This window comes from Trachypithecus francoisi, unplaced genomic scaffold, assembly GCF_009764315.1.
Source record: "Trachypithecus francoisi isolate TF-2019V2 unplaced genomic scaffold, Tfra_2.0 Lachesis_group8, whole genome shotgun sequence".
Classification (NCBI taxonomy): Eukaryota; Metazoa; Chordata; class Mammalia; order Primates; family Cercopithecidae; genus Trachypithecus; species Trachypithecus francoisi.
Window position 1 is genome coordinate 58,201,410 of NW_022681473.1, and position 14,373 is coordinate 58,215,782.

The 14,373-nt window shown below is 41.8% G+C and overlaps 1 protein-coding gene across 2 annotated transcripts in view; it reads right to left on the bottom strand.

Moving 5' to 3' along the window:
• Positions 1 to 7,369, bottom strand: part of SYT9 (synaptotagmin 9) — a 213,703-nt gene extending 206,334 nt beyond the window's left edge. For both annotated transcript variants that reach the window (XM_033205654.1, XM_033205655.1), the window contains exon 1: positions 6,964 to 7,369. In XM_033205654.1, coding sequence (XP_033061545.1) covers positions 6,964 to 7,108 — 145 coding nt within the window. In that variant the 5' untranslated portion in view covers positions 7,109 to 7,369. The remainder of the gene's footprint in view (positions 1 to 6,963) is intronic.
• Between the last annotated feature and the right edge of the window lie 7,004 nt (positions 7,370 to 14,373).

A 14,373-nucleotide genomic window follows, 5' to 3' on the forward strand; every position in this document is an offset into this window, starting at 1 on the left:
GTTTATAATTTATCATGAAAAATTTTTCCCAAAAGGAAATAGGGAACTATAAATACAAGACATTATTCACACTAAAAAAAAAGAAAAATTACAAGCTAGAATAGCCTCAAAAGAATGCTTAAATAAAAAAGGTATAGCCATTCTTTGGAATATACATAGTCTTCACAATAATAATAATAATTACATAATAATAAGTGTTAACAATGGGAAAATTATAATAATAGAAACAATGGCTAGTATTTATTGAGCATTTACTATGTGTATTACTATGAGCATATACCAGATACTATGGTATTTCATATGCATTGTGAGTTAGGTACTAGTTAGTATAGGGTTGTGAGCATCACCAAATAAAATTATAGGATGCCCAGTTCAATCTGAATTTCAGATAAACAACAGATAATTGTTTTGTATAATTATGTGCCATACATTATTACCCATTGTTTATCTGAAATTCAAATTGAACTGGCAGTCTATACTTTATCTGGATACTAGTAACCCAGATACTAGTAATACATTTTACTGGTGAGAAAATGAGGACACAGAGGCTAAATAACTTGCCCAGGAACACACAGCTAATAAGAGGTAATAAAATGCTAAGTTTACAAAACAGTAAAAAGTAAATTTAGCCTACAAATAATTACAAATGGTAAAATATAAACATGTTTGTGGACTACAGCTGAAAGGAAACATGGGCAGGTGATACTACCAACAACATCAATTTACTGATCACTTATTTGGGCATTTACTCTGGGCACAGTGTTACAGCAAACTTCCACTCCCATTTTACAGATGAATAAAATGAAGAGTGAAATATTTTACTCAAGGTCACTAAGGTAGTAAGTGCAGTCAGATTCTAACTCCAAAGTCCTTGCTTATATCATTTTGTCATCTTGATGTCCTGGAAGATATTTTTTCTCTCAGGTGCAGTTCTATCAATGTTGACTTAAATTTTTTGTGTGATAAAATACATGTTCAAGGACATATGAAGATTTCAAAGAGATCTGCAGAGCCTAGTCCTCAGGATTTGATGTGGTCTAAAGCCCTTCCTAGAGCCCACCAAATGAAACATTTGAAAGAAAAAGAAGTTGTGATGCACATTTCTTGCTCCAAGATTGCAGTGAACACTGAAAACTTCTTCACAAATGGTGATTTTATTCAACTTCATTCAGAAAATAGAAATGCGTACTCCATACTTATCCTTTCAAAAGTGAGATTGCTCCCCCATGTATGCCTCTCACTAAGCTCCTCCACTTTCTCTATACACTTTGGAGTGTGAACTTGTTAATTCCCTCGAGTCAACCTGTTAGGAAGAGATTATGAATGTTTTTAAGCCAACCATATGGGAAATTGCACTTGTACCACAAACATAAAAGTGCCTCAATGCTTTTTCAGTGCAAGCAATACCTATGCTCTAGATACAATAGAAAATTTTAGGATGATTTCCTTTAGGTGTCGGTTTAATTTTTCCTTGAGAGTTCATCCCACATCAAAAAGTTTGTGTTTTTGTTTATTGTGAAAGAGGCAGCTGGCCATAGGGCTGCCTGCGATGCCTTTACCACAATTTGCTTTTGTTTTCCCCTCTTGATAATTACCTCATGACTAAACCACTCACTGGTCCATGTAGAGGAGTACCGCAGAAATGAAAACACACTTGTTTAAATAAAATATTTATGAAGGAGCCCTAAAATGTCACTGAAGTAAATGCAAATTAGATCTTCACATATTGTGCATCCAATATGCCACTCATTCCTTAGAAGACTCTTTTTCCTGATTGCAATTAACATTAATTTTAAAAAATTAATCCCATTGTGCATAATCACGCCAAGGTCTATTCATAAACATCCAGTGTTTCAAGATGGATTCTCTTTTGACTATCTTAGAAAAATTTGAATCAAGGCTAATATTTAATCTTGATGATTATTTTGGAGGTTTTCTCATAGAAATTATATTTAATTATTATTTTACATGTACATTTTCTAATAAGTGACTTGACTATAACATAAGGTGACATTCGTGAAGGTTCTATATTCTGACCTTTTAATGACACTCTATTTAGACAAGATTTTTCTTGATTGGTTTGTTTTTTCCCCTCTCAGATTGGATGGACATAATAGAGCCTTATGACATGTTCAACGAGCCCTCAAAATAAAAATTTGGGATAATGTTGTGAAAAGAAAGTTAAGAATCAGTTGATATGGGTGCTAGCTGTACAGGGTAACAGTGAAGGTTCCTGGTATTTGATACTATCTTTCCTAACTTTGCAAGAAACAAATGTGAGCTGAGCTGAGAAGCGTTAGGTGGATGCATTCTTTGCCCAATGGTCTCAAAGGTTGTTCTCTACTTGGCTGCACATCAGAATCAATAGATGAACTTTAAAAATACTGATACCAGGCCCATTTCCCAGAGACAGTGATTTAAAACTGGTCTAGGGTGCAGCCCAATCGTTGGTAGCTTTTGTTGTTGTTGTTTGTTTTTTTCTGTTTGTTTGTTCCAGCTCCCTAAGTATTCCTAATGTACAGTCAAAGTTGAAAACCAGTGATCTAGAAAAAGCTTTTCTTGAATAGAGTAATATTTACGTGGAGAGAAGAGTCACTAATCACGAGTCTTAAGGCTCTGCTTCACACTCTGACCGGCTGAAGCTTTTCTAGACCTTGGGTACAAACACAGAGAACATGCAGAAAAATCTCCAGAATATGGAGTTGGAACATGAATGGAAAACCAGTATCCTGGATAACAGAATTCATAATCAAAAATACTAATCTGAATCTTTATAACTACATAGAATGTGACCTATACTTGGGGATTAAATCCATCATACAAGTACAGAAGAGAGAAAGTAGGTCTAAGCGTGGCTCTTATGAAAGATACCTAGTTATTCATTGACAACAACTCCTCAGTTTTCAGTATATGTGATGTGACTACCTAAGAAGCTATTTGAACTTAGACCCAATTCTTCTTTTAAATGGACTCCATGGCCCTGGGCTAGTTTACTTCTCCGCACTTCAGTTTACTCATATATATCAATCACTTTTAACCATGGTTCTTGAACTTTAATGTGCCTACAACTCTCACCTGAGGATCCTGTTAATATACAGATTCATATTCAGTGGGTCTGGGACATAACTGAGATTCTCCGATTCTAACAAGCTCCCAGAAGCTGCTACTGCTGCTGGAACACAGATGAGTGCTTAGAAGACTTATGAGGACTAGTGAAATGACCTACATAAAGTGCTTGGCACAAACATGGTTGGCACCCTACAGAAGAAAAGACTTTAAAAGAAAATGATAAAACATGTTTAAGACCTAGACATTACATGATCCAATCCTCCTTTCTGTTCCTTGAAAAGAGTGGATCTAGAGAAGTTAGGATAGGTTACCTCCTAGTAGCTAAAGGTGTATGATGGAGAAGAGGGATAAGACTAATGCTTTTTGACCAAAAAAAGTATAATCAAGATCCATGGGTAGAAATTTAAGAGACCTTTTATTTCCCTACAAGGAAAACCTTCTAACAATCATGCTGTTCTACAACCAATTAATCTTCTTGACAGCGAAGTCTCCAGTTATAAAATACAAGCATAGAGCAATTGACATTAAAGAGGATAGTCATACCTCAGGTCACTGTTTAACTGAAAAACAGCCTGGCTATCTAAAGAGGCATCACACACTTAATGTGTTACAAAAAGTTAAAATAAAATAAAAAATAAGCTTCATGATTTCCCTCCTCACCCCTACCTTCTTCCTGAAGACTTCTACTTGTACATGGAATTTTTAGGTCAAAAAGCCTTTGAAGCTTCCTTAGTTGTCATTCTCTCACCTTTCACATCTCTTCCTTCAATAAATACTTGTGGCTGTACCCACAAATTGTGTTCATAATCCAATTACTTCTCATCACCTCCATTGCCACTATCGCTGTTGAAGTCACTGTCACCTCTGTCTGGATTTCTGAAACAGCTTCCTAAGAGGTTTCTCTGACTTCACCTTTGCTCTTCAACATAGCAGTCAAAGTGTTGTCACTTCTCCGCTCAGTACCTTCTAATGGCTTCCTATCTTATTCAGAGTAAAAACCAAAGTCTTTATAATGGTTTACAAGACTCTGCATGATCCACTCTCTCTAACTCTTGACCATATGTCTTACCACTCTCCATCTCTTTCACACCTCTCCAGCCACCTCTGAAGTCACCATTTCTAGAATCATATCAATAATGCTCCCACCTCAGGGCCTTTGCACTTGCTCTTCCCTCTGCCTTAAAGGCTAGTCTCTGAGGCCTGCAAGTTTATGTCCCACATCAGTAACATATAAAACACCATAAAAGCAACCAACAGCACATTCTAATTGCTTTCTATGGATGAAAGTGCTCACACTCAGCACTTTACTTTCCACAAGTTGGTACAGATGACAGACTGTGTGAGGCACTTCAGTTCCAATTGTAACTTAGGCTTATTTTTTAAAATCACAATTGCATCAAGTCCTCTGTGAACACCAAGTCAGGGAAATCTGGGTGCTGTACTCTCCCAACAGGGCACTATAACTACCCGGACAAAAAAATAACCTTTCTGATGGCTCAGGTCCACTGGTCTGTGCCCTAGTCTTTCCACACCTCTGAAAAAATGAGTAAATTTCCTAGATGCAGGGTCACTTTGCTCTCCACAGGAAATTATATCTTTTTTCTCCTTTTATAACCAAAGTCCTTAGTTGAGCTTGAGGAAACCTAGCTATCACTGGGTGGCCGTGAATGGACAATAACAGAGAAAGCTAGGACATGGCATTCAGGTGGATTCCTTTACAGAAAAAGAAGTCATCCATTTACAGAGATGACTCTCTCTAGGAACCCATGTCTCAGGTCTGCTGTGCATGGTTGTTCTGGTTCACACTATCATAGCAGGGACATTCACACGGTGTTGTGTGGTGCAGCTTTTCTAGCTACTCAGCTTTTAGGGTTCAGAGATTAAAGTCACTCTTGCTTCAGAAGGCTGAAGACAAATGCATCTGATGTAAGAATGAATGTCGACAAGGCAAGGAAGGAGGGAAATGAAGGGAGATTTGGAAATGAAGGGAAAAGCGTCCTGAAGGAGAGGGTGCACTTAGGATGTAATCTTTGGCCTCATTTCCTCTCACCTCGCACTCGAACCCCCACCCCCACCCCTTCCCTCATGAGCTGGCTACTTTCCAACACAAACCAAAGAGCCAGAGGGGCATGGGGCTACTTCAAAACCCTGTGTCCTAGTTTAAGAAAGGAGAGCACTAATATCAGGAACTCAGAGCAGCAAGGTCGACTCCTATCTATAGCTATTCCTCAGCCAAGGAATCAGATTTACTCTTGTAAGAAGTCTTCTTAGTGACTCTTTCTCAGGGGTTGCCTGGTGTAGGGGCTGAAGAGAACCTGAAAACACAGGATCCAGCCCCTGGATTAAAAGGAGCAGAGACAGAAAACTGGCCAAAAATATGTGATTCGGAGATAGGCCTCATCCATCTTCTCTTGTAAAGCCAAAGACAACTGCATATGTGGGATAACAAGGAAAACTCGTGGTCCGGTCAGAGGCAAGGAAGTGAGATGTTTCAATACTAACACTTGCTTTGGGCAAGGCATGTAAAATAATTGTCCTACTTCTGCTGCTTAAGGACGAACTTCCCCAACTTAGAACACCTTCGATAAATTTATATATAACCACTGGCAATGGAAAACAATATTTTTTCTTTTTCAATAGAAAAAAAGCCTCCAGTAGGGAAAATCTGATATAAACTTTTAAATTTTAGCAGATGACTTCACACCACATACCCATCTTGAATATATCAAGGAGATACTATTTAAGTCTGGCTCAGTGTGACACTCGTTATAAATCAAATAATTCTTTAATTTATCTTTTGGATAAATGGATTTGTATATAATAAATTGGTTTCAGCTCGTCCATGATACTTTGCAAGGCAATAGCTCATTTCCAATATTTATACACAGCAATATCAAGAGAAAGGCCATTTTCTCATCCCATTTTTAACAATCCAACCACAATATGCTTTTCTGGTAAGTACTTAGGTTGGGAGAATATTCGAGAAAACTATTTCTCCAGGTGAGAAACATCTCAAGCAAACATTGGAAGGAATGCATTTTCCACTAGCCAGTAGTGGATAAGACGACCTGGGAGACACAGGGAACTCGGGAAAAGCAAATGGCTCCGCTAAAACTCCCTCCTCCAACCTTAATTGGTCAAATGCCAAAATAAATGAACTTTCCAAAGTTAAGAGCTTTGCAACTTTCACTAGGAATAACTACAGGTGCATAAGCCAGGACCGACGAGCCTACGGACCCCAGTGTGGCCGGCGGTAGTCGCTGGTTGAGCCTAGCGCCCAGGCCCAGGCCACCTCCACGCCATGCGACCCGCCTGGAATGGGTTCAGGCCCCTCTGCCCAAGACCAGAAGCTCCCTGTCCCCGGCCCAACGCCGGATCTCGTCCCGCCCTTCTCACCCCAGACCAAGGAAAGGAACTAGACGCTCAGGAGAAACGATGAGCAGCACCCGGTGGGATTCGGCCCCAGCCCGGGGCCGTCCCCAACTCCCAACTTCCCAGAGTTTCCTTCGGCCTCGTCCCCCTTCCCACGGCTCCGAGGCCGCCACGGCCTCACCTGGCTCTGAATGCAGATAGCCCAGGAAGTGGAGAGCGTAGCTCGGAGCTAGGGAGCCGCCCCTAGGAGCCCTGGCGATGGGAGCGCAGGTGGCGGGCGTGGTCCCTCCAACCCTGCCCCAGCCGACCGGGACTCGGCCTCCGTGCAGTAGCCACCGCCCGGGTCCCCGCCTGGCTACAGCATCAGGCCACAGTGCAATGGTTCTTGATCCCTCTCCTGGCTCGGTGGCCACCCCCCGCCCTCTCCCAGTCCGCGTCGCTCTTCTGCCTCAGGCCCCGTTGCGGCTTCAAGTCCCAGCCCAAGGCCCTTGGGTCCCTTCAGGCAGCAGTGGTGGCACTCACCTGGGTCGCGGAGCCGGGGTCTGGCACGGTCCCGCAGGTGGTAGATGAAATCCTGGCAGCTGTCGTGCTCCAGGGCCCCACGGGCACAGAGCTCGGCCAGCAGCTGCAGCGCCTGGTGACAGAGCGCGTCCCTGGCCCCGGGCATCGCCCCCCCGCATCCTCGGACCGCGCCGGGCAGGCGGGCGCAGGAGACAGCCCTCCGCCTGCCAGCTCAGAGCCGCCGCTTCCGGGCCGTCGGCGCTCACCGCCAGGGACCCGCCGGGAAACGGTCCGAGCCCGATCCCGAGCCTCAGACCCAGCCGGCCCGGCCTCCCACCGGTTGCATGCAGCTCTTCGCCAGCCGGTCGGTCAGGCTTTCTCTGTCTCCCGCCGGGTCCCTCCGTCCCTCCCCCGACACCAAGGAGAGGCGGCGCGGCACAGCCCAGAGCGCCTCTCTGCTTGCGCTCCGCCCGCTACTCGCGGCCACCGGGGGGCGGGGCCGGGTCAGGAGTGCGCGCCGCAGGGTAGACTCGCGGCGGCCCCAGACCGGGACCTGGGGTACTCCCCGGCTCCTGGCCGAGCGGGAGACTTGGTTTGGGACCTCGTGCCCAGAGTGGCCGCTCCCTGGCTTGGGGAGTGTGAGCGGGTGCGTGCTCCGGGCGCTGAAGCTACTCCACTCCTCAGCCCTGATGCAAACCAAGCACCCGCTTCCACCACCCTGCGTGTGTCCGAAGCACGTTCTTGGATGCCTGGTGCGAAGATTGCAATCTGGGCACACCCGCCAGATGCGCAGAACTGAGTCCCTGCTTGGAACTTGGAAAGAGCTGCCTGGGTTTGAACCATGGGCCCATGGGTGTCAGATGCCCAAATGCAGGGTTTGGGTCCAAGATTCGCCAACAAAGGAAGGATTTCCCAAGCACAGGCCCTTTTTGACCACCGTGGTGATTTGGAGAAGGTGGAGGCTCTAGGTCAGAACTAAGATCAAATAAATAAACGACTCCTGGGAAAGACTCTGAGGCTTACCTGGGCGTCTTAGGTCCCGGTTAGTTTTCTAAGCAACCGTTCGGAAATCCAAACATTGCCAAAGTGTCTTCAGCACCCAAGGAGGAGTATCACAGAATCTTGGAGAGTTGGAAGGAACCTCAGAGCACCTTTCATCCACCCATCTTTTCAGCTTTTCAAGCAATAAATCCTAGAAATAACCACGAAGTACTGTGTGTGTGTGTGTCACTGTGCCACAAGCCTTTTAGGTGCATAATCTCATTTAATTCTGTACATAGTTCAACGAGGTCTGTGTAACTGTTATCCTCATTTTACCAATGAAAAACTAGGGGCTGGGGACTCACAAAGGTGTTACTTGCTCAAATTCACACATGATGAAAATAGTTTTGATCTTCTTTCTTTCTCTTTCTTTCTTTCTTTCTTTCTTTCTTTCTTTCTTTCTTTCTTTCTTTCTTCTTTCTTTCTTTCTTTTTTCCTTCTTTTTCTTTTGTCTTTTTTATAATACTGGTGTTCAGGGCCCCACTCTAGAACAATTACAGTAGGATCTCTAGAACTGGTAACTATCATTCTTAGCCATGAGGTTGTGCTGTCTCTACGGACATCTCACAATTCATGTTGCACAGAAAGGTAATTTGGGACCCCATAGAATGCTCATGCAACAGGCAAGCTTTGAAATCCTGCTGTGAACGGTACTAGGGCTTCAGGGAACTTATATGGGAATAGCAGAGAAAATGCAAAGCTGTAAAGGTAAAGATGCCTCCAGAGAGTTGCAAAGAGACAAGCAGAGGAAGGAGAAACCAGCTTTAAGGGAGCCTGTAGGGGAGGTTGAGCAGATGCTGTTTCTTCAAAGGGGGGAACCCCTAGAGAAGGAGAAAAAGGCCATGAACAGAGAAGGTGACACCAGAGATAGTGTGATGCTGGGGGTGGGGGTGGGGGAGCCGTATAGTAATGGTGAGAAGGTATGTGTGTTGAAGCACGTAAAAATATTACACTAAAGGCCATGAACAGAGAAGGTGACACCAGAGATAGTGTGATGCTGGGGGTGGGGGTGGGGGAGCCGTAAAGTAATGGTGAGAAGGTATGTGTGTTGAAGCACGTAAAAATATTACACTAATGCCATTATGTCAGTGAGGAACTGAAAGCAACACGTTCAGTTAAAAAATGACTTTCATAAACCAAGCAAGAAATGATGAAGGCCTAAACCAGGCCAAAGGCATTAGCTGATTGCTAGAAACATCCAAATTTGAAAAACATTTCAAGTATTAAGTGACAAGATTATAACAAATGGAATAAGAAAGAAGCAAAATGCACAAATGTTTCAAAACGTTACATGGGTCATATGTGCTCACACCCTAATAACACTTAGAAATGCAAGCCTAGAGTTTAGGAGAGAGGAAAGACTGGCAATCATCATTGGAAAGGTAGAAATTGAGTTGCCACATGGGATGATTCCTTCAAGAAAGAAGAGTTGAAGAAATGAAAGAGCAGATTGGAAGGTAGCAATCAGAGAAGGAGGAAAGATTGTACAGAGGGGAGTCATAGTGGTCATGGGAGGAGGAGTGTTTGGTAGAGGAGTGATCCACAACATCAACTGTAAACTCTCAAATATAGTTTAAGGAGAAAAAACTAAAAAGTGTCCTTTGGATAAAGGTGTCCTTTTGGATAAAGCAGATAGTAAGACATTCAAGATTTAGACAGACTAGTTACAATGCAACCAACCTTGTACAAGTTAACATTTTTGTGCCTAGGGTTTCTCATCTTATTTCAAAGATAACGTGTTGGATTGTTGCAAAGATTACATAAAGCAATATGTTTAAAGTGCTTATAATAGTGCTGTCACATAGTATGGGCACAACCCATATGTGTTTTTGTTGTTTCTGTTATGTTTCTACCACAATGTACTAGGTGCTAAACACACTGTCTTAATCTACTACTTACAACATCCCAAAGTGGTTGATAGTATTATTTCCTATTTTACAGGCAAAGAAAGTAAAGTCAGGTGGTTAAACAATGTGTCCAAGGACAAATTGACAGACTGTTTCCAAAGACAGCTACAGCCATCCCTCCCATTCCATGTGTCCTTTTGGAGTGTGTGAGTTAACTACTCTTCCCATCAACAAGTCAAGTCTATTCCCCTTCTCCTTGAATTTGGGCCTGCCTTGTGACTCACTTTATTCAACAGAATGTGTGTAAGTGAAATTCTGAGCTGAGTCTAGACTTGAAAAGATCTTGCAACTTTGAAAGGATATCTTGCTGGAGAGGGGTCCAGAAGAATGAGGAAAAAATGTGGGAAAGGAGATACTGCTATAGAGTGAACTGTGTCCCCTGAAAATTCTGCTGTTGAAGCCCTAATTCCTGATGTCACTGTATTTGGAGAGTGGACTTAATTAAGAATAAACTAGGTCATAAAGGTAGAGTACTGATCCAATAGGATTAGTTTCTTTATAAGAATCATCAAACCAGTTGGCTATAAGTATTTGGGTTTATTTCTGGGTTCTCTATTGTGTTCCATTGGTCTGTAAATCTATTTTCATACCAGTACCATGCTGTTTTGGTAACTATGGTCTTAAAGTATAGTTTGAAATCAGGTAATGTGATGCCTCCAGATTTGTTATTTTTGCTTAGTCTTGCTTTGGCTCTGTGGGCTCTTTTTTTGGTTCCATATGAATTTTAGAATTGTTTTTTGTAATTTTATGAAGAAAGATGGTGGTATTTTGACGGGAATTGTGTTGAATTTGTAGATTGTTTTTGGCAGTATGGTTATTTTCACAATATTAATTGTACCCATCCATGAGCATGGGACATGTTTCCATTTGTTTGTGTCATCTCTGATCTCTTTCAGCAGTCTTTTGTAGTTTTCCTTGCAGAGGTCTTTCACCTCCTTGTTTAGGTATATTCCTAAGTATTTTATTTGGAAAGGACACCCTATTCAACAAATGGTGCTGCAATAATTGACTAGACATGCAGGAGAATGAAACTGGATCCTCATCTCTCACCTTATACAAAAATCAACTCAAGATGGATGAAGGACTTAAATCTAAGACCCGAAACTATAAAAATTCTAGAAGATAACATTGTTAAAACTCTTCTAGACATTGGCTTAGGCAAGGATTTCATGACCAAGAACCCAAAAACAAATGCAATAAAAACAAAGATAGATAAATTTCTGGGACTTAATTAAACTAAAGAGCTTTTGCATGGCAAAAAGAACAGTCAGCAGAGTAAACAGACAACTCACAGAGGGGGAGAAAAATCTTCACAATCTATACATCTGACAAAGGACTAATATCCAGAATCTACAATGAACTCAAACAAATCAACCAGAAAAAAAACAAAGAATCCCATCAAAAAGTGGGCTAAGGACATGAATAGACAATTCTCAAAAGGAGATATACAAATGGCCCACAAACATATGAAAAAAATGCTCAACATACTAATGATCAGAGAAATGCAAATCAAAAGCACAATGCAATGCCACCTTACTCCTGCAAGAATAACCATAATCAAAAAATCAAAACATAGTAGATATTGGCTTGGATGCAGTGAACAGGGAACACTTCTACATTGCTAATGGGAATGTATCAACCCACAAGTACAACCGCTGTGGAAAACAGTGTGGAGATTCCTTAAAGAACTAAAAGTAGAACTACCATTTGATGCAGCAGTCCCACTGCTGGGAATCTACCAAGAGGAAAAGAGGTCATTATATGAAAAAGATACTTGCACATGTACGTATATAGCAGCAGAATTCACAATTGCAAAAACATGGAATAAATCCAAATGCCATCAATCAACGAATGGATAAAGAAACTGATATATATATATATATATGTATATTATATGTCATATATATATATATATATATGATGGAATACTACTCACCTATAAAAAGGAATGAATTAATGGCATTCATAGTGATCTGGATGAGACTGGAGGCTATTATTCTAAGTGGAGTAGCTCAGGAATGGAAAACCAAACATCATATATTCTCACTCACAAGTGGAGCTAAGCTGTGAGGATGCAAAGGCATAAGAATGACACAATGGACTCTGGGGACTCAGGGGAAAGGGTGGGAAAGGGGCAGGGGATAAAAGACTACAAGTAGGGTGCGGTGTATAGTGCTTGGGTAATGGGTGCACCAAAATCTCACAAATCACCACTAAATAATTTACTCATGTAACCAAACACCACCTGTTCCCCAATAACCTATGGAAATAAAAAATAATTTTTAAAAAGAGTCATCAAAGAGTTTTCTTTCTCTCTGCCATGTAAGGACACAGTGAGAAGGCAGCTCTCTGCAAGTCAGGAAGAAAGCCCTCACTAGAAATGGAATTGGCTGCAACCTTGAGCTTGGACTTCCCAGCCTCTGACTGTGAGAAAATAAATTTCTATTGTTTAAGCCACCCAGTATATGCTATTTTGTTACAGTAGCCCTGGAAGACTAAAACAGATGTTTCAGTCAGCAGCCAGTCCAAGACCCTACACATGTGAGTGAGGCCATGGACCTCTTGAGCTTGGACCTTCCAGCCCATAAATGAGTACAGCAGACAATAAGTAAAGCAGACGTGAACCATCCCCATTGACCAAATTTCTCACCCACAAAATCATGAGCAATAAAATGGTGGTTGTTTTAAGCCGTAGAGTTTGGGAGCAACTTTTTAATGCAGCAATAGACATCTGAAATTTGCACAAAACTGGTAAATGATAGAAACAGGACTGGAATCCATGTCTTTGTGGTTCCAAAGTCTCTGTTCTTCTGCAATTATAGTAGAGTGCTGCGGGTGGAACCAGCTGAACACAGGATTAAAAAGTACATGGAAACTGAAGAAGTAGAGTTAGCTGAAATATGCTACCTTTCCCCAACTATTTGTTCTTTCATTCATTGAACAAATATTTATTCCTCTATGATTCAGAAAGCATGACAAGTCCCCCGTGACTCAGGAGGCCTTCCAGGTCCAGGGTAAAATATAAAGAAATAAACAATGATCCTTGCTCTCTGAGGCAATGCTTCTTAGTCTTGTACTTGTCATGGCATAGATAGAAAATGAACTTTTTATAGCACATGGGGGTAAGGGACTAGGCCACTGGTGGCCAGCAGGGACGGTGGCAGAAAGAATCAATGTCTCAGCCCAGGTATTACCCATTCTGTGGCACACTGAGCTTCCCTGGTGCCCAGGTTAGGAAGTTTTGCTATTTAGACCTACCAAGTAGAAGCAAAAGTAAATCTTTGGAGAGAAGGACAAGGACAGAGGAGATGGTAACTGAAAAAAAAAAGTACATAGAAGAAAAGCTGTTTGAAGATAGGAGCAACTTCAGAATGTTTTTATCAATGTTTCCCAAAGCAAGGTTCATTTGCATTCTGTTCTGAAATTGCCTGGATTTCTTAAGAAAATGCTGGTTCCTAGGATTCACCCAGACCTACAGAATTATTTCATAAAGAGCATCCCAGATGCTATGGTTGGACAAAAATACATGTTGAAATTTAATAGTCATTTTAACAGTATTGAAAGGTAGAACCTTGAAGAGGTGATTAGGCCATGAGGGCTCCACTTGCATGGGTAGAATTAATGCTGTTATAAAAGGGTGAGTTTGGTCCCCTTTTGTCTCTTTGCCCTTCCACCATCTACCATGTGATGATACAGTAAGAAGGCCCCTGTCAGATGCCAGTGCCTTCTTCTTGGACTTCCCAGACTTCAGAATTATAAGAAAATAAATGTTTATTCTTTTTAAATTACCCAGTCTTAGGTATTCTGTTACAGCACTGCAAACAGAATAAGACACTGGGTAATGCTTCTGAACAATGAAGTTTGAGAACCTCCAGTTTCTATGTTGAGGAAAAAAGTCTTTGGTGGGTGACAGAATAGAACCCTGACTCAAAAAACAAAAACAAAAACAAAGTAAGAGAGAAAAGAAAGTAGAAAAGAAAAGAAAAATGCCTTTGGAAAAAGATATTTGAAGTCACCTACAGTGTCCCTGAATAATAACATTAATGATTATAACCGATCCTTATTAAGCATTTGTTACATACCATCATGTACTTGATATATGTTGTTGCATTTAATCCTGACCACCCAGCAAGGCACACATTATGTTTCCATTTTACAGATGAGGAAACAAGAACAGAGAAGTTTAGTAACTTCTCTATGGAACTTCTCCAGCTTATTGGAGACAGCCAGCATTCAAATTCAGGTTTGTCTGGCTCCAGAGCCTGTTTTCCATGCCACATTGCCGCTCCAAGTCATGTCCAGAGCACAAATATCCAATATATTTATCCATTTTTTGTGTGACATTGCTCCGGTTCTCTCATCATCTTATCTACTGTCTTCTACGTGTGCTGCAACTGGTCAAAATCCTTTCTGAAATAGGGCCCCTGAGCTGAGCCCAGCACTCCTTCACCCTTTAACATCAATGTCTTCCTCTCTCTGTGCC